Source organism: Nesoenas mayeri, assembly GCF_963082525.1.
Source record: "Nesoenas mayeri genome assembly, chromosome: 1".
NCBI classification, from domain to species: domain Eukaryota; kingdom Metazoa; phylum Chordata; class Aves; order Columbiformes; family Columbidae; genus Nesoenas; species Nesoenas mayeri.
The window spans coordinates 30810412-30831155 of NC_137541.1; the positions used below are offsets into that span (position 1 = coordinate 30810412).

Consider the following 20744-nt stretch of genomic DNA (forward strand, 5'->3'; position numbering starts at 1 on the left):
CAGCTTCAGGGCAGTGCTGAGAGAGCTACACCCATGGCAGGATTTCAAACAAAAAAATGCTACATTTGAATTTCAAAGCCCTGCTGTCATCATATATCCCACAATGTGCCTCCTGTGGCCCAGTAATCTGTTTGCAATACTTTAATTTTCTATTGGAAAGTGCATCTGGGAGATGCTTAATTCTTCCGGTTTTGTTTTTCCATAATAGTGTCAGACAAGGAAGGAGGAATGCTGAAGAACAAACCATTTGTCCATATCTCAGTCAAAGGTTGAGGCTTAAATACCTAAAGGGAAAAGGAAAGAATAAAGAAAAATTTAGTATGTCTTAAACACCTATGAAGAAAAATTGTAATGGTGTAAATTTTGTTCCAGTTTATATTAATCAGGGTAAAAAGAAATATTTTAATTAATTTTCTTCAGCAATAATGCTTAAAAACTCCAGCATGTCCGAAGAGCAAGCTGCTTCAGGCATACTGGAGTGATAAGGACCTAACCTCCTAATATTTACTCACAGGAGTAATTTGAACTCACATGCACAGTCCCATTGAGGTCAATTAGAATTACTTTGGCAAGTAGCAATTGAAAGTTCAGGCCATGACTCTGCCTTGCCTTGTGCTTCAATTAACACTCAAGATCTGCATTATTTATACTGCTGCATAATCCGTTGTGTTTTACAGCTTAGATATACAGCATGGTTTTACAAAAGGGAAACCATGCATAAAGTATCTCAACTTTTAAGAAAGTAACAACCCCGATTAATTGGGAAGGGGAAGCGCTTTCATAATTGGACTTCAGAAAGGCATTGCAAATACTGCACAAAAGACTAATTTATTGGTTCAGTGGTTTATAGTTCATGATGAGCTATTAAATATTAAATACACACACTTAGATTTATACAGAGTAGTACACAGAAAGGCATGTTATTCACTTGTTTGTATCGCATTTCACATTGAATCTGAGGTTTTTGTTAGTGTCCATTAGTAATCACTTTGAATTTAAGGGAGAAACATTAGCCCTTAGATTTCCTTCGTGAAAGGCCCTGATAATCCCTGGCTCAGAGATTTGTCATCCATCATGCTCCCTATGAGTACACACACAAGCTGTTCACTGCAGCCATGGCACGGTGGGGAGAAATCTGCTGGACTCTGATGACCTGAGGAGTTCTGTCTGGGAGAGAAGGCTGCCAGGGCAGGCGTTTATCCACCGCTTCTGCTGTCCTTGAGTTACACTGTGCATCTGGCCTAGGAACTGCAGCAGATAGGAAAACCTGTGATAATCAGGGTTTTTTTATTCTGCACAAGGATGGTTTTGGCTAGTGAAGGTAGTAACTTGCTGTTCCTTTGGAGGTAATAGTACTATCAGAATCAGAAACTAGGAAACAAGGATTTCATTGATCACAGGAAAATATTTTGCTGAGGAACAAGTGGGATTGGTAAAAAAAAGGAAAATGGCATCTTCTTCCATGTCCCGTCTCTTCCAGAATTAAGTCTTTGTCAGTTCACTGGAAGGAGCAGAGCAAGGCAAAACTGCATTACTTAAGTTCCTTGTTTTTCTTACTTAGGTTCAGTCTTGGTTTGACCTTATAGGTTCTCAAGTATCTGATGCACCATACTGCTCACCCTTGCTATTTCACTACCAGTTTTGTGTTCAACTCTGAAAGCATAGCCTCCAGACCCTTCTCCACTGCCACCCCTTCCCTGCTCCGCCAGAAGAAAAAGGGATTCTAGTCATCATTCTCTAAATACACAATATGTTACTTAGATAATATAATTAGAGATCTGAGAGAATGGGACTGTCATGCATAATAGTCCTTGATTTGGGCTCTAAAATGTTAAGGGGCAAGTCAGCTGCAGCCAGAAGGATGTTAACTGGATGCTCATTCATAGACCATATGGTTTATGATCTACAGAGACCCAAGTCTCTCCATAAAGGACTTGTCATGTTATCAAGCCACTTCAATGTATATTCCTCTGCATATTCCTCCCAGTTTTCTTAGTTGGTTGGTTGATAATGTTAAGTTCTGGTTCTATCACATTCTCGTATTGTCATAGCTAATCTATCTGAAAACAGATTTCCCAAATTATGCAAATAATTCTTAAAATATCCTGTTTCAGTCATTCAACTCTAGTTAGATTTAACCACATAAAGACTTGTCTAGTTTTGGAAATGGTTACTGTATTAATAAATTACTCATGAACTTGAGTTTTTGGAGGAAGAATCAGGTCAGGAAGAATAAGATACTTCTAGCGATCCTGTGATCCTGTCAGAACTTGAAAAGCATACACAAGCATCACTATAGAAGGTCCTTATGTTCCTACATTCATATCAGAAAAAAACCCCTAATTTTCTGTCTTTGCTTTCTAGATATTTTCCTTAATAAGAGGATCTTCAAAGTTATCTCTGAAGTTAGAGTTGTTGAAAATCATAGCTTAAGAGCCACTACTGAACTCATGCTCCTGTTTACATTCACTATTATTTGTGCATAAACTTAAGGAGAGAATTGTAGTAAAAACAGAACTACAGCAACAGATGTTCACTATAAAATCTAAGTCAAATAATTGTCTCAGCTTCTCTGAGAAACTAATACTCTGCTATTGATGCAAAACGATAACTCAGCTTTACTAAAGAAATGAGTGACTAAGCACTATAACACTTAAACAACAGACTTTGTTTTCCGACACTCATATATAGTCACTGTGAATGCATAGGAGGATTGATTACTTTTGGTTCATAATTTTGATTTGCTAAAGAAGATGCAGACGTCTAAAAGCAGAAATGAATATTTCTGCTCTTTCTAAAGAGAAATTACTCTCTGTTTTCACTATGTCTTTCTGTGACAGTTAACTGATCTAGGTAAGGTTAGCTTTTACACATGCCAAAGTTGTATGTATTCTCACTGATACAGGGAAAACCAGTCAAGTCATTTTGTTCCTTTCTTTTCCAGCTTGTTTTCAGCCAGAGGGAATCTCTAGTACAGTATCTGAGGATGGCATAGGCATTTTCACTGTAGAGGAGAAACAGTTAGTACTCACATGTCCTGCAAACAGTGATTATAATCCACAACATGCTTCTGGAAAAAAATACATACTACCTTAAGTTACATCACACTTCTCAAGCCACAGAAATCACTCTAGGTCAGTGCCCTCTGAGAACTTCTGAGATCAGCTGGATCTCATATTCACTTTGTTGTGTTTCAGAATGTGGGATCAGTGTAAGGAACTCTGATTTCAGGAACAATTAATTTCACATTATTAGCTTTTTTTTTACAAACAATAGCAAATTACAGAATCACAATCAAAGGTTTATACCTTCTTCCCAGTGAATTTTCAGTCTACGTTGTTTGTTAGGTTATTTTAAAACCACAGTATCCTAGCATAGCTGAGGGTGAAAGGAACATCTCATCCAACCTGCCTGCTCGAAGCAGGGTGTTATCTGCATCTGGTTGGTCAGGACTGTGTCCAGACAGATGTTGATTATCTCCAAGGACAAACTCCATCTCTTCTTTGGGCATCCTGTTTCAGGGTCTGACCACTCTCACAATAAAAACTTCCTTTTTCTGTTTAAGCTAAAAAACCCACAGCTAAAAGCAATGGATTTTTTTTTTTTTTTCAGTTTTACACCAAGCTTAAAGATTTAAGCTAAAGAATTTAAAGTCGGTAGGCCTAGGGGTAGGTACATACCCCAAATATGTATCTTTCTTACAGATTGGGCTGAAGTTCATATCATTTATTTGGACAGATAACATTCTATTATATACTGCATCATCAGTTGACAGTTGTTCTGTTCTTCCATTTGTTTCGCTTCCTGAATTTGCATAAATATACAGTGACCAGCAATTAAAATTGATCAGGAAAATTAACTTCTTCAACACAATAGGGTAAAATATTGCAACAAAATCTGGATTAAGCATAATAGTGTGTTTTAACTGCTTCTGTGCAGAGAGCACATCTCGTTCTGCCTTTTTTTCCAGGAAAAAAAAAGTAATAATGGTGCCATAATGGTTATTTAAACATAATGACAAAAGTAATTGCCTAGGCTGTCTAAAGCTTATGAAACAGATGGAAGTATGTGTTCAGATCAACAGAAGATTTTTAGGGTGCTGATGACTAACTGTGACAAAAATATCTGATGGCAGCTATACCTTCTCTGTAGAGGAATATGCTGTGTGTAGCTATAGGGTCAAAAAGCTGTCTCATTATATGAAGTGATGGAAAAATTAAGTGAAGCCGAGCAATCAGGTCTTTGTCCAGAAAGGACATAGCCACATTCGTAAGCTGAGACTCGGTGTTACTGGGACTAAATTTTGGTTGTTACAGGACACATGTTCACTTGTCTGTTACAGCAGCAGAACTCCTATAACTAATCCTCATCACTTGTTACCCCAATTGTATAATACAAACTCATTTTAAGCATTACCTGATTCCTTGCTACTTTGCCTATCAGTTCCACATTCAGATTTGTCAAATGTGTCAAAAGCATTTTCCCCTTTTTGTGCAGCCATCCTGTAATGTCCTCAGAATCCTGGTAAAGGCAAACAAGCAGTGCTTGAGTGGCCCAGCTGATGGCTGAAGTACCTCATGCCTTTGTCTCAGTCTTTACTAGCAAGACTAGCCTTCAGGAATTCCAGGTCACATAGACCAGGCAGAAAGGCTGGAGTAACATGCACCCTTGGTGGAAGAGGATCACATCTGGCAATACTTAAGCAAACCGGACAAGCATAAGTCCGTGGGCCCTGATGGGTTTGCACCCGCAAGTGCTGAGAGAGCTGGCAGGTGTCATTGCAAGGCAATCTTTGATCGATCGTGGTAGCTGGGAGAAGCGCCCAAAGACTGAAGGAAAGCAAATGTTACTCCTATGTTCAAGAAGAGCAAGAAGGGGAACCCATGGAACTACAAGCTGGTCAGGTTTGCCTAGATCCCTGGGAAGGGCATGGAGCAGCTAACCCTGGAAACCCTTCCCAGGCATATTAAGGACAATAAAAACCATCAGGAATAGTTGGTATGGCTTCACCAAGGAGGAGTTACTCTTGACCAACTTGATAAATTTCTATGATGAAATGACTGGCCTGGTTGATGAGGGGACAGTAGTAGATATTGTCTACCTGAACTTCAGGAAGGTCTCCCATAAGATCTCCTGTTGCAAAAATATAACAAGCTTTTGATGTATAGACTGGATAAGCAGACAGTGAGATAGACAGAAAAATCACTGAATGGCCAGGCCCAGAGAGTGGTGATCAGTGGCACAAAGTCTAGTTGGAAGCCAGTAGCTAGCGGTGATCCCCCAGAGGTCAGTTCTGTTTAACATCTTTGCTAGTGATCTGGATGATGGAGCAGAGTGTACCCCCATCAAGTTTGCTGATGACACAAAACTGGGAAGAGTAACTGTTACACCAGAGAGTCATGTTACCGTGCAGAGGGATCTCAACAGGCTGGAGAAGTGGGTTGACAAGAACCTCTTGAGGTTCAAGAAGGAGAAGTGCGAAGTCCTGCACCTGCGGAGTAACAACCCCATACACTAGTGCATGTTGGGGGCCACCCACCTGGAAAGTAGCATAGACGGCAATGTGCCCTTGTGGCAAAGAGGCTAATGTTATCCTGGGCTGCATTAGACAAAAGTATTGCCAGCAGGTCAAGAGAAGTGATCCTTCCCTCGTCTGGACACAGTCCTGGGCAGCTGGCTGTAGGTGGCCCTGCTTAAGCAGGTGGTTGGACCAGATGACCTCCAGTGGTCCCTTCTGACCTCAGCCATTCTGTGTGTGAGTGCAGCAGTGTGCGCTTATTATTAAAGCAGCTGGACGATACAGTGTCTAACTTTTTGGTTGCACTGCGAAACACAGCATAGCACATGAGCATAGACGTGTAGGTTCTGTTTGTGTTGCGTGGGAGGACAAGGTGTGTCAGAAGACAGACTGTTGAAGAGATGCCAGTCTCAGCAGAGAGCTTTCTGAAATCAGTGCCCTTCAGCATGCAAGTAGCTAGACCAGTCAAAAGGAAGCACTGACTAACAGGATGTTTTCCTTGGGTTTGGACTGGTTTTTGGTTTTGGTTGGGTTTTGTTGTTGTTGTTGTTGTTGTTGTTTTGTTTTGGAGGTTTGTTTTTTTTTTTAACTCTTGGGACCCACAGTTGAAACCCTTTTCTGAGAACAGGCACCTACCTCCTTTCCTTATAATAACTGAAGGGGAATATCTCTTATTTTCCTAAAGTACATCACTGGGAAGGGAAGATGCTTCCCTTCTTTTAATGACAGTTAATGGTTAGATCATCATTTTAAGATCCAGTTCCTTCTTCAGTCATAGAGGGTTCAAACAATGGTGTCCATCTCTCTGGAGGGGCCCTACCAACAGTGTGTAGGGCGTTATGTATGGGAGCGAGTGTAAGAGGGGAGTCTGTGCACCCATTACAGATGTCGGTTGGGGGGAGCTGTGGGCTGATCTACCTCCTGGGAGGGTGACTGCATATTTGCCATTTAATGGTGATTTGTATGCAGAGACAGACCACTGCTCACAGCTGACTGTTCTGCCTGCTGGGCGACTCACCTGCTCCGTCTATTTGCAGACCATGAATCTTTTAATGAAAATGACATTTACATAGAATAGGAAGCAATGGGGAACATGGAACACAAATAAGCAAAACAGGAGAAAAAGAAGTGCTAGCAATCCAGAAGCCCAGAGAATAAGCATTTAAAATTCCAGTGGTACCTTTTTCTTCCTTTCTGAAATCTTTGATTCTGTGATATTAATTTGAACTCATAGTGATGGAAGATAAGAGTTAAAAATTGATTTGAAAACTGGGTTTGAGGCATCTGTTTGGAAATTGATGTGGTTACTTTACCTGTAAAGTGGCATTAAAGTTCACCCAAAATGGAGATACCCTTAAGCAGGATCACGGAACTGTGGTCTCCTTCATCTGTTCCCTTTCATTCTTCTCTCTTAGGGAAATCAGTAACAGATACTTCAGCAGATTCGAGAAAATGAAGGAGAAATTCCCCATTTTTCTTTACAGATGAATACTGATATTGCTGAATAAAAAGGCTTTGCCACTTAAAAAAAATCATGTTAATTTAGTTAATCTTTTCTGGGAATCCAAAGAAATTAGAAATTATATTATATGGAATTATATGGAATAATATTATACTTATTTCCTCAAGTTCTATTAATATATACAGGTGTAAATTTTGATGATGCAACCAAACCATGATGCACTTATTTATGCATATCTGCATTTATTTTTAATATTACTATATAAATAATTTCACAATTAAGTTTCAATATTAATAATACATTGAGGCATTTTGATTTAATATTTACTTAAAATGCTAAGCTATAGTTTGTGCATTTTTGGATAGTACAGTGCTACAAGCTGTTTTTTCTCTGTTCTAGCTCTCTAACTACATCCAGATGTATCATAACTGACCGCTATTATTCTTCAATAATATCTCAGAATTTTATTTTAAGTTATATTCTCGTTCATTCTGAGCTGCAAGAGCTGTTCGACAGCTCAGGCTACCACAGAATGGTTGAGGAAAATGCATTGTAGAATTCTTATGAAAGGGAAAGAGTGCCACCTACTGAATTACTATCATGGCTCTTGTGAAGACTCGATTTTGTGTGAAATAATTACTTCTGTTTTACTCTGAGATATTTTTCAACTGAGTAAGGCTCTGTTTATAATATTTGGATAATTATTTATGGTATAACAGCTGATTGGAAAAGCTGAAACCTTTAAGTCACAGAGGACGGTAAAGTTCCAGTGTCATTCTGACATAATTTTCTTTTGACATTCAGAAATATTGCTTTATTTTTTTCTAGATATTGTCTGTATTTGCCTGAATCTTGTCATATCAGCATTTTTCCTCTGTAATACATGCAAAATATTATCTCAGCTTCGCTTCCTTGAAAAATAAACAGCAAGAAAAAAACCCTCAGAAAACAGGAACTCTGCCATCTTGAGTTAAATATTTGTAGAACTGGAGTAACTTCCTTAATCATATTGAAATTCAGATCTTAATCAGTGAACAGCCACCAGGAAAATAGAAGAAAGGTTATATTGCTATTTCAAATTGTTTCTTCTTTTCAGAAGTGTGAAACTTCTCATTCAACAGCAGTTTAAGGAAAACAATATTTCTTTTTCTTTACACCAACAGTTGCCCCAGAAGATCCTAGCAGAAAGGTAGATGGTGATACCATTATTTTCTCACATGTGCAAGAAAGGTCAAGTGCTGTCTATCAGTGCAATGCTTCTAATGAATATGGATACTTGCTAGCAAATGCTTTTGTCAATGTTCTGGGTAAGAAATAGATTTTACATTTTTCGGTTTTCTTGTGTATTCAGTTGTCTCCTGAACACAATTGCATGCTCAGGTCTTGCTTAAGGTCATCAGTGGGAGTGAGTGTATTTCCTGAGCCCTTTCAAAGGTGAGGATGTACATACATTGGGTTTTGTAGGTTATTCCTGAATTTTACTGTCACTGTTTCTAAGTAGCAAGGATAGTTGTAAAAGCTGGGGAAAACTTGGAAGAAATTTTCACTCTTGTTTGTTTGTTTATGTAAATCTAGCAAATGAAAACGTGACAAATAAGACAGGAATTAATATTCCTTGCATTAGTATGTTTCAGTATACTCTCATTGATTGTGGGTTCTTTGAATCAGTTAAATAGATGATCTCTAAATTGGTATTGCAAAGGGACATATTTATGCATTTGTCTTGAAGGCCTCCCAAGAATATGTTTCTAGTTACAAGATGTTGTGGCCTCTTCTATTGTTTTTGCTGAATTTTACAAAGCTAGTAGCAAAATCCTGGGCAGAAAGGCCTTTAAAGACTTACCTGCAGGAACTGGCAGATCTTGTGTTTGAGGGACACTGTCTGTTAAATGAAAGAATTCACTTTAGTTCCATGGTTCCTTTAAAAAATGTAGGTGTTTCACCAAAAATACATCTTACCTTCATTCTGCCTGCAGGTTTGTTTGAAATTATGTAGTTCAGTCTGTTCCCAGGAGTTTCTTTTCTTGAAGCATATTCTAATCTAAATTTTCCGAATGAAATAATTGCCTCTGGTGCACATCCCTTTTACTTGAACATAGGGAAGAAGCATTTGTTTTTCATAAGATACTTCTCATACACTAATGTTTCCTCAGGCAGTAGAACATATTTGGACCTCGACTGAGACCAGAAATCACTTCAGAGAAGGATGTTAATATATCATTATTTAGGCCATTCTTGATGTCTTAGTATTCTGTGTTTGCATCTTGGTATCCAGATATCTTTGTCTTTTCAGCTGAGCCACCAAGAATTCTAACTACTGCTAATAAACTGTATCAAGTCATCGCAGATAGTCCCGCATTGCTGGACTGTGCTTATTTTGGCTCACCAAAGCCTGAAATTGAGTGGTAAGCTGTAGCTGATATGCTTAAGTTATATAAAAATAGCCTGTTATATTCTATGGAAACAGACATTTAAATCCTTTAAACTACTCTTACTCTATTTACAATTTTAAAATAGTTTCTTTTTACATCTATGCTGATTATAATACACTATAAAATATTACATATACTTAAGTTATCCCCACAGAATCAAGTTTAAATTTTATTATGTGATTCTGTCTGTGTTTTCTAATGTGGCAGTCTCAAGTTTGCATTTTCTGATAATAAAATACAACAGAATTTATCTATGATGTTGGATAATGATAATACTTTTTTATAAAAAGGTTTAAGGGAGTGAAAGGTAGCATCTTGCGTGGAAATGAATACATTTTCCATGATAATGGAACCTTGGAAATTCCAGTGGCTCAGAAGGATAGTACTGGTACATACACGTGTGTAGCAAGGAATGAATTAGGAAAGATACAAAATGAGGTTCATCTGGAAGTTAAAGGTAAGAAATTAATCACTCTATCGTCACAGGTTAGTGTAGAATTTCAGACTTTCTAAATGTCTAATAGTCATTTAATATTTCAGATCCAACTATGATAATTAAACAGCCAGAATACAAAGTGATTCAGAGATATGGCCAAGTTTCATTTGAGTGTGTAATAAAACATGATTCTACGCTATTACCAACAGTTATATGGTTGAAGGACAATGATGCACTGCCAGATGATGAAAGGTATGGACAAAATAATTTTCCTTTATTTTTAAATTTCTGATTTCTTTTGTGTGCTCCTTTTCCTAAATTTTGAAAGGAACATATTGACCTGTTGAAATTTTCTAAAGATGACTGACAAATATCAGCACTACCCCATACTTGATGACTAAAGGACTCACCTAGTGTGGTAAAAATATTGAGATAGAATTCAAAATAAAATTAGATGTAAAAATTTTTAGTTGTGTACAGTGGTCATGTATAGCAATTGTAAGGAGAAGATAATTGGCAGAAGAAGCCAAAGAGATAATGGAAGGCTGTTTTTCTCTAGCTCACAGATAATTAAAAGTTGTTTGAGTATATTTGGAAATAAAACCACATTAGGATAGACAGTTACTATTGAAAGATGGTCAGGACCAACGTAGAAAAGGCTAACATCTCTCATAGCTCACTATTATTATTGCTGTCTAGGTATTTGCTGAAATACATAAGTCAATGGGATTTGGTAATGTCTTATGCAAGTTTCTTAGTACCCGTTTTTGCAAAATCAGTGGCTGAATCTATTGTATTTACAGGTTTCTAGTTGGTAAAGACAACTTGACCATTATGAATGTAACTGATAAAGATGATGGAACATACACTTGCATAGTTAATACTACTCTGGACAGTGTTTCAGCAAGTGCTGTGCTTACTGTTGTTGGTAAGAATACTTTCAAACTTTATGATAGCGGAACTGTGTTTAATTACTGTTAAGTATGAAAACAGCATGGAAAGCACAAACATAGTTTTGATTTCTAGGACAGGACAAAGGAAATGTCACCTATTTGTAAACGTTTTTCAGTTTTTTTAAGATACAGTCTTAACCTACAGTTTGCCTTTGAATCATCTACTTACAAAACGGTCCAGCAGCTGCAGGACACATTCATTTTCCTGCTAATATAGGCTTTTAATTTGGATCATGTCTGAGCTAACACAGTAGATTACAAATTGCAGAGTACTTGAACATAAACATGTTATCTCAGTAATTTCTTTTGCAGCTAAATTATACTTCAGAAAGACTGAGCATGCTTGATTGTATGACCTCAAGGATTTTATTTTTAATAAGTTCTCTCTATTAAGTTTCTATGATTGCAAATTGTTGTAAAATATATTACTTTGCTCCTTGTCCCAATTCGTAAGAAAGATTGAAGTAGGTGTCCCATTACTTGAATTCAAGCTGATATTCAAAGTCAAGTATGCTTGTGGTTTAAAATGGTTTTGTGATCTTATTCTTATCCAGGAATGACACATGCCAAATGTCTAGTACTTATTTAAAAGTTTTTATAGCATTGCTTACTTTCTTTATTTTCTTGATCTATCCTTATTTAAAAATGGATAAAAATTCAAGTACTTTTATAACTTTTCAGTGAAAAATGATCAATGTATTATTGAAAATTTACTCTAATTTAGTCCAAATAAGTTAACTTCTCTTTGTCTCTAATAATTATAGTCTTTACCTACAATATTCTGTTTCTTTGGCTACTAATTGATTAAATCCTTTATATTAATGTTCTTTTCAGCTGCTCCCCCAACTCCAGCTATCATTTACGGTAAACTAATACGAAGTTCTCTTTCTACATCATCTGCCAGATATATTTCTCATTTGCGTATTGCAAAGTGCAACAGTTGTTTTTGCTTTTGGTTTTTTTTCCCCCTTTTTCCTGTGTTTGTGTTTGTGTGTTGTGGTTTCATTCTGTTTTACCAACTGGTTCATTAGTGGAGTACTGGACTTAGGAATTTTACAGTGCAGGCTGCTTTGTATTTTAGGGAATAAATAATTTTCAGAGATAAATTACTGTTAATTAAGGTTTGTTACAGTGTCATAGTGGTTTTCTCGTAGAGAACACTGTAACGCAAATTAGTTAGATAACAAATCAAAGATCTAAAAGGTAAATCCACCTGTTCGTTGAAAGATAATTCATTATCAAATAATTTGCACCAATCAAATTGTGGTATGTTTTGACATTGCTTTTAATGACCTCTTTGTAGGCTTGGTGTACTTTATTTCATAGTTGGTGTACATTTTACTTCACTCATAGAATGGATAGGACTATATTTAACAGTTTGGTTTATGTTTTATGAAATTGCTAGTAAGTATTTCAAAATTAAAGCTGACGTTCCCCCAAAAAATCTGTCAGCCACCTACAGTCTTAAATTTGTCAATATACAGCCTTTAATTTTGTAGCATTTTTTCTGAATTTGTATTTTAAAATATAAACGGTATGCCTGAAACACTTTTGAGTGACTTAAGCACCTTTATGTAAGTCCTATCACATTGAGTGAAAATGCTTATGTATTCTTAAATGAACCTACTCATTAGTCTTGATTTTTGTGTATCAAATCATATAATGAATTATTTTCAGCAATTTGGAATGGACAATTACATCTTTATGCATTATGAGGATGTACATTGTCAGCTTGCTTGGTGTTTCAGGACTTTTTAAAAGTACAGCAAAAAAATTACTGAACAACTTGCAATTATTTTTTATTTGAGCTATACTTGTTTTGAATTCATATGCTAAATACATATGATTTTAGAAAAGTATTTTTTAATGTGAATGCTTTTTTATTTTCCATGTTTTATTAAATATTTATAGTTACAATAGATAATCACCCATAATCAAACATGCATTTCATATTTCTTTGCATCTCGTTACATTTTTATACCGCACTGCAATCAGGTGTAGATGACATCAAAAATAGCTTCTTGTTAATGTATAGAAGTTTCCAGATACATCAGTTCTTCATTTTATCTCTGTTTTGTAACAATTGCATGCATTCAGTCACGCTTACGTGAGTAGATCTGCCCTGCTGTATTTGTGGAATTCTTTTGATTGGAAAGTAAGGATTTTTTCAAAGATGAAACTACATGTTCTGGTGTGATGGTTTGCTGTGTGTTCATTTGATTTACAGCTCGGCCAAATCCACCCTTTGACTTGGAGTTGACAGGTCAGCTAGAAAGAAGCGTTGCACTCTCGTGGATACCAGGGGATGAAAATAATAGTCCCATTACAAGTATGTTTGTTTGTATCTGTTGCTTCATGTTAACAGCATTACGTTAACTGTCCTCAGATTCCAGAGACTTCTGAGATAAATTTTGTGTCCAGCATGGAAGAATGGTAAATTCATTCACTACAGTTGCCATTTATTTACATAACAAAAATTCAGTGAACTTCCTCTACTATAGAGCGAAGCAGAAAAGCTTGTTTACTGCCCTGAAGAGCTGAGGTTTTGATTCAAAAACCTGTGCTAGTTAACATAGAAGTTGATACTGATATGAGCTCTGTCTGACAAAATTCAGCCTTATGTATTTGTGGAGGTTAGATTTGCTCATTAGTTGTATGTTTCTGAAGGAGGGAGCTACTAACATCTTGCATTATCTGTTTTGTAATTCCCATGAATTTGAAATAGCATCAGAACCAATATCTTTAGGGATTGTCCATTGCTGCTAAAACAGAAGTTTATTCTTCATGAAAATATAATGTAAAAAAAAAAAATATCATTTTTTTACTTGTCAAGATAGTTGAAGGAATAAAGCATGTCCATAGCACATACAAAATAAACATCTATAAACTTTTGAGACAGGAAATTGGTCTTAATAGTGTTATTCCTTCTAGTAGAAGGGAGGAATGCTGAAAGATACACTTGCTTATGTTGAGCAGAGAGGATGGAGGGGGAATTTAGGAGGAAGGAAGGATGTTACTGTTTGTTTTCCAAAAAATTATAGACTCAGAAAGATTCGTCGGGTTAACTTTTTCATTATAAGCAGTGCTGGTTTTAATTATGATACGATTTATATTGCTGCATAGTCCCCTGAGATCCTGCAAAACAGGGCATTTCTTTCACAAGTAAGCCTATTAGTGCTGCTGCTGCTGTCATTTCAAAAAGTAGATCAAGACTCAAGGATAGTACTTCATTATGAGTGATGCTTTTACACAAGTAATATGATTGACATGCTACAATCTCTGAAAGCTCGAATAGATTTTTTTTCCTTGAAGTGTCCTATAAGTTGTTCCAGTAGAGTTGCAGGCAGGATGCTAGTTACTAGAGAAGCAAAAAGCAGTAGTGAAAACTTTGTGGGCGCGTTTGTTTGTTTGTTTGTTTTTAATTAGCATGTAAGATTCTCACCTTTTCAACAAAGACTTTGGTCCAGAAAGCGTCCCATCCCAAGACCTTTATCTCTGAGCACACAGACTAACTATAACTGAGGCAGGATTTGGGGCCAGCTCTCCCTTTCTTACTACTCAGGTCAGGATGAAGTCTGCAAGCCTTAAGTCTAGAAGGCTGTGATTAGTACTTATCTTTTATACTTCTTGAACATCTTGGCTCCTTAAATTCTTGTAGATTATTTCTGTGTGGTACTGTAAGTATTCTTCTAAAAGCATTTTCTAGATACTTCTCAGAATGTCTTTAGTAGTGCAAACAGGATGTATTCTGAATCATATTCTGGTCTCTTGTCCACACCTATACATGGGATAGGGAAAATTTTTGTTAGACAATATACAAAGATTTGATACTCATGTAGATTTCATATATCTAAACTTTAAGTTCCATGGAATATACTCAGACTACGCATTCTTCTCCCATTTATTTACTGTATCCTAACAATTCCTCGTAAGAGTTTCAAAAATCATATCTCATACGTAAGACCAGAAGCTTTTTTTGGCTGCTTCACAGCTGAATAAAATGTCCTTTTGTCTTTGATAAGGAATATTATTTTCTTTTTGGAGTTCTACAAACCTGTTTGTCCCTGAGGTTATATACTCTGTAGGATCATTGTAATGTTCACACAGAGAATTCTCAAGAAATTTAACTTCTGAATATACATTCCTTGACTTAATTTGAAGATACTGAAGAGTGCTCTCAAAAAACTTCCTCAAGTATTGATTCTTGACTTTAAATAGTTCTTCACTAATCCAGTCGCATTGGGGAAAATGGAATACTCAGAGTTTTAATACTGTACAGGTACTTCTTACTGACAGCTTGATATGACTAAGATCAATATGTTTGACATCTGAATGTTATTTTTACATCAAAATTCGAATCTTGTCTCACTGTCTTGCTGTGATAGTTGAAGGGTTCCTGTTACAATAAAATCCAGTACCTGAGAGAGAGCACTTGTAATAATATGTTACCTGACAGGTAGCTGCATTTTTGAGAAGACCAAATAATAAAAGAGTGTTTCTATTACATTTCTACCTAGTCAGTACTTTTGAGATCCACATTATAGATCTGTGTTCTCGTGTATGTAATTATATTTCAGTTTTCTTGATTTTTAAAAATGTTGATTGGATCGTTCCCTTCTGATTAACTCGTTCAGATCTAGGAAGGTGTTGCAAGTTTTGACATAAAGTTGGATTCAATTTCTATTTACAGACTTTGTGATTGAATATGAAGATGGGCTGCATGAACCAGGGGTATGGCATTACCAGACAGAAGTTCCTGGAACTCAGACAACAGTACAATTGAAGTTGTCTCCATATGTCAACTACTCATTCCGTGTGATGGCTGTCAATGAGATTGGCAGAAGTCAGCCAAGTGAACCATCTGAGCAGTACCTGACAAAATCGGCAAGTAAGTAATTATTCTGACTTAGCTGTGATTAATTTGTACTATAAATGGCATTGAATTTGTTTGGAGTGCAAACAGCAGTCATTCTTGTTCACGTGTAAATATTTTATTTTTAGACCCTGATGAAAATCCTTCTAATGTACAAGGGATAGGCTCAGAACCAGATAATTTGGTAATAACATGGGAGGTAAGTTTGTTTTCTGGAGCTTTAATTTATTTGCTTTTAAGTCTGTGAGTAGCATTTTTTTTAGAATAATAATAATGATCTATCTGCAAATGCATTATGAGAATACGCAACATGTTGTTTGCTTAAAATATTATTGAAAAAGAGTAAAATCCAGACATTTTCCCATCTTCATTTTCAGGGAAAAGCTGCATGCAGTATGAAAAAGCAAATAAAAAATTAAGGTGCCGTATTTTCCTTGAGTGATTTCTCAAGATAAAGCATTAGTTTGCTAATACAGGATGCTTTGCTGCCAATTTAGGAAAACATAAGTATGTAAATTGTGGTTTGACTCAAGCAGAGTCTTATTTTTAGAATGCATTCTAATTTGAATTCTAATGCTACCCTCCACTTTTGTTGATTAAATTATTTTGCACTCTTTCAATAGGAAACTTGTGGAAAAGTTTTCTGTATCATGCCCTTACCATCATGACAGAAGCTCAAGGAGAGCCATGTAAAACTAATTTCCCATCTCAGGCAAGAAACATTGCCTAGGAAACAGTTTTTCCCTTTTCCACATCTTAAGAAATACTTAAAAAAAAAAAAAAAAAAAAAAAAAAGTATACAGAAATCACAATGTATGGTTGCATGAGAATATATGATTTTTACTAATGAATGAAAAACAACTGAACTGACCTGTAAAAGCTAAATTGCATGGCTTGGAAATTTCAACAGTGCTTCCCTGTCACAGAATACAGTGGTAAATTTTCAGTAAAATTCTAAAGAAGAATCAGTACATTTCCTTTGTGACTTTGGATTTTTCAGATGCTTCGCATTGTTATTAAAAATATTTCTTCTCATTTTAGTCTTTAAAAGGTTTTCAATCTAATGGCCCAGGGCTTCAGTACAAAGTCAGCTGGCGTCAGAAGGATGTTGATGATGAATGGACATCTGTTATAGTTGCAAATGTATCTAAATATATTGTGTCCGGTACACCAACTTTCGTTCCCTATGAAATAAAAGTACAAGCTTTAAATGACCTGGGATATGCACCAGAGCCATCAGAGGTGATTGGACATTCAGGGGAAGACTGTAAGTTTTGTAGTTTGACTCAATTGCTCTAAGTAAAAGCAACTATATGTGTAACCTAAGTGGATATTTAAAATACTAAAATATTGGAAAAGGGGGATAGTAGTTATTTTTTTAATTAAAATGAATTTGGAGACAATAAGGCTTTATCATACTCTGTAGTATTAATCCTGAGGTCAGCTTTTTAGCATAGGAACACTTCAAGGTACTCCTTGAGTGCAATGCAAAGATTCATTCTGAAAATTATGTCCGTGTGGTGTCTCACTCTGACATGGTCCTTGTTGCATCCTGTCCACACAGTGCCCATGGTTGCTCCAGGCAATGTGCAGGTTCATGTTATTAACAGCACATTAGCAAAGGTACATTGGGACCCAGTTCCACTGAAAACTGTCCGAGGACACCTTCAAGGGTACAAAGTAAGTACAGTCTAAAGCTTTCTGTTCCTCATTTATTAAAGTAGATCACTCTTCCTATAGGAGACTATAGCCACATAGAAGTAACTGACACACAAGAGGACTCCTGCCTTTCAGTGAGCTCACAAGTTTTGCTGACGAGTGCAATAGCGTTGATAGAATTCATTTAAAGTTCAGCAATGTTCCAGCCTTGTAGCACTAGCCTCTCGTGACATCGTCCTTGAAGAAAAATGAGATGTGTTTACAATTAAGTTTGCACACATTCTGTAGATGAAAAAAATGATAATAGTTTTACGGATCATATTCTAAAAGGATATTTACAGGATAAGGAGAAATAGTTTCAGTAGGAGTCTCTTTTAGGTCTAATGCTAAGATTACTCACCTTCTGCTATTAATCACATCTTTAATTCTAAGCAACTGGCCACTTGCTAGCTTATGCTGGATGCCATGTCCTTTTGGAGGCCAGGAAAAAGCTCAGTTTAAAAGCTGAATTTAAAGGGACAGGAAACAGCAGAAGATTTGGAGAGTACATAAAATTGAAGGAAACTTAGAGTAAGATAACGCGCTGGTTTTGATGATAACTGAGAAAGCTGTGTTGGAATCAAAAGACGGAGAGGAGTGGGAGACAGAAAGACTTCAAGGTTAGAAACTGGGAGAACTGGTGTCCCTGGAGGACAGGGAAAGTCTGATGGCAAAAGTTGCTTCAGAGGTTGTACTAGAAGCCCATCAGAAGAAACCGAAGAGTGGAAACTGCAGAAGCCTGTTAGACTGATTGTAGAGGGAAGAGTGGAATGAGAGGATATTCTGCCTTCCTATGCAACAACACAAGAAAATAAAAAAGAATTCCTTCTTTGCTCCTCTGCAAGTATACTAATAAATATATTCTAATAAAACAGACTAGTTACACAGCTCAAACTAGGTTACTTTGTAAGACAATCTAATTTGAGCTGCTTCTGTTTAAATGAAAGGAGGAAAAAGAAATATTTGAGAAATGAAAATATTAAAGAGTATTTGGAGGAGAATAGATGTACATCATACCTACAAATGGAGGACTAGTATTCAAGAGCATTGAAACTGAACTTTAGTGTGTTACAGCTGGTTACCACATGAATGTGAATTCCTAGTATGTGAATGTCACTTACCTGGCTCAAAATGCCACCATCCAGACAGACTTAAGCTAGTTTTGTATGAGCTAGCATAAGTATATAAGGTTACCATGGTGCTTTGCCCTAGGTAATAAACTCGGCTGAGAAACAGGACTTATTAGTCTGTTACATGTTTATCTCTTAGATGACAGTCTCCTATCAGCCTGGTGTTTCACACACAAAGAGGCAACACAAAGAAAACGCTCATTATGTGAGGATTAAACAGAATTTAGTGAAGTTGATCCTTATTATTAATCCAGTTACAGCAATGCTAATGTGTATAATCCAAATCACTAAATTTCTGTTGAAGATCATTTAGAATACAAAAAAATCCATAGACACAAGTACTTGCCCTTAAGATCTCATCTGTCAAAGGCATAGTTACAGTGAGTTGTCATCATTGCAAGTTTAGATGGACATTTCTTTTTCCTTAGACTTGGAGTGTCTGAGGATTATTTTCTGTCCTGTATTTGCTAATTGGTTGCATACTTTCCTCTCCAGCAGATCTAAGGGATTAGTCATGTCATGATTATTTTTGTTTAGTGTGTTAGACCTTCTCTCTATACAGTATGATTTTTTTCTCTGGGGAGGAGAACCACACAATTACACAAAGCTAAGCAAAACTGAAGCTAAAATTAGTCAATAATCATAAATAAAACAAGCTCAAAACCACAGGATTGACAACATACCTGATCACTGAGTAGTTTTGCTGTTATGGCTGGGACAAGTGAGACAATGGTATATCCCTGAGTAAGTTGCAGATGCCACAAAAGTTTCTTAAATAATTTTTGCAGACACAGCTAAATCAAGCTAAAGTAGGTTAAAAACTAGACAAGGCATGACAAGTCTTAAGACCTAGTGCATAGTTATTCTTATAAAGCATTCTCTGAATATAAGCTGAAAACTTTTCATGGATGTAGATTATGTGTTAAGTGTCTTAGTTATTGAATTTACTGTCTCTTTTTAAACACATCAGCAAAATCCTACTAGCAAACTCAGGCTTTCCTAAAATTAATAAAATTATTTCAGATGATAGCCCAAGATGCAGTGTTGCATTAGAGAGCAGATTTTGAGAGGGTTGTCTTTTTAAAGAGTCACGTCATGAAGATAAATGTATGAACAAAGTAGGAAGACATATCTAGCAGCAGTTTACAGCACATCACTAATATTTTGCTTTTGTATTAATCTAGCCATTACTTGATGTACTGTGGTACTATAAAACATTTCAAACATAAGAAGAAAATTTTAAAAGAATTATTTTTGCTGTTACTTCTGCCATTTTTTCCTGTTATGACTTCAGTGGTTATTCAATACAGTATGTGAAAAATGCGATGCAATTTTTTTTACTGTCATATTCATCTTCCAAATCACTGCTTATCAAACCAACCTTACTAAAGCTCTTTTAATATCAGCCTGGCCAGTGATAAGTGATGACACAACCATAATAATATGCATTGCGAAAAGTTACTAGCTAACAATTCTTAAAATATGAAATATACCTGATGAATTTCAATACTAATAGCACCAACACTTCAAAAATTTGTTGGCTTGTAAATGGCTTTCTGTGCTAGTTGGTAGGATGAGAGCTACAGAATGACAGCTGGAGGTATTGAAAAACATTAATTCAAGCCATGTAAAATAGAAAGCTGTTGTTAGTGTAACTTTGCTTTTTAAGCCATCTAGTTTGGCTTTGTAAGTCTGAACAGTTCCCTTTTTTGTATTCATATGTGAAATCCAAGCCTCCGTATTTAAAGAGGTGGTTTGCAGTTGGCCTAAATGGAATGAGAATTTTACCTATTTACAGTGCTCTATCAGTTTTAGTGTGTGATCATACATGCATTAAAATTATGCTGTGAAAAATTAACATTGGTATATTTGACAGTAACACTCCTAGAAGTAACACAAGTGTCTGTAGGGGCAACTGTTAATATCTTTCCAATATCATGCTAGAGAGACTGTGTAGCAAAGAGAGTGCAGTCAAGGTAATTACCTCTGAGGTTCATCTGTAGTTTCTCAGAAACTCGATCAAAATGGACACCAGAATCAGCCCTGTGGTCTGGCCTAATTGTCACAGAAATGGAGGAATGGTCTTCCTGGCCCTAGGGGGAGCTCATTCCATGACTGTAACCTCAGAGTATTTCAGAACTTGTGTGTTTTTCCAGCCCTGACAAATCTTTTCATTTCTTTCCCATTTAAAAATATCTACTTGACTTCCACATCACAGGAAATAGCATGGTCAGGTGTGTGA

The 20744-nt window shown here is 36.3% G+C and overlaps 1 protein-coding gene across 7 annotated transcripts in view; it reads left to right on the top strand.

Moving 5' to 3' along the window:
- NRCAM (neuronal cell adhesion molecule) overlaps positions 1-20744 on the top strand; it is a gene marked incomplete at both ends in the record, with an annotated part of 69344 nt that overhangs the window by 18131 nt on the left and 30469 nt on the right. For all 7 annotated transcript variants that reach the window (XM_080363554.1, XM_080363553.1, XM_080363555.1 and 4 more), the window contains 10 exons: positions 8144-8287; positions 9274-9385; positions 9703-9869; positions 9953-10100; positions 10652-10776; positions 13029-13130; positions 15492-15689; positions 15803-15873; positions 16716-16941; positions 17239-17354. In XM_080363554.1, coding sequence (XP_080219680.1) covers positions 8144-8287; positions 9274-9385; positions 9703-9869; positions 9953-10100; positions 10652-10776; positions 13029-13130; positions 15492-15689; positions 15803-15873; positions 16716-16941; positions 17239-17354 — 1409 coding nt within the window. The remainder of the gene's footprint in view (positions 1-8143; positions 8288-9273; positions 9386-9702; positions 9870-9952; positions 10101-10651; positions 10777-13028; positions 13131-15491; positions 15690-15802; positions 15874-16715; positions 16942-17238; positions 17355-20744) is intronic.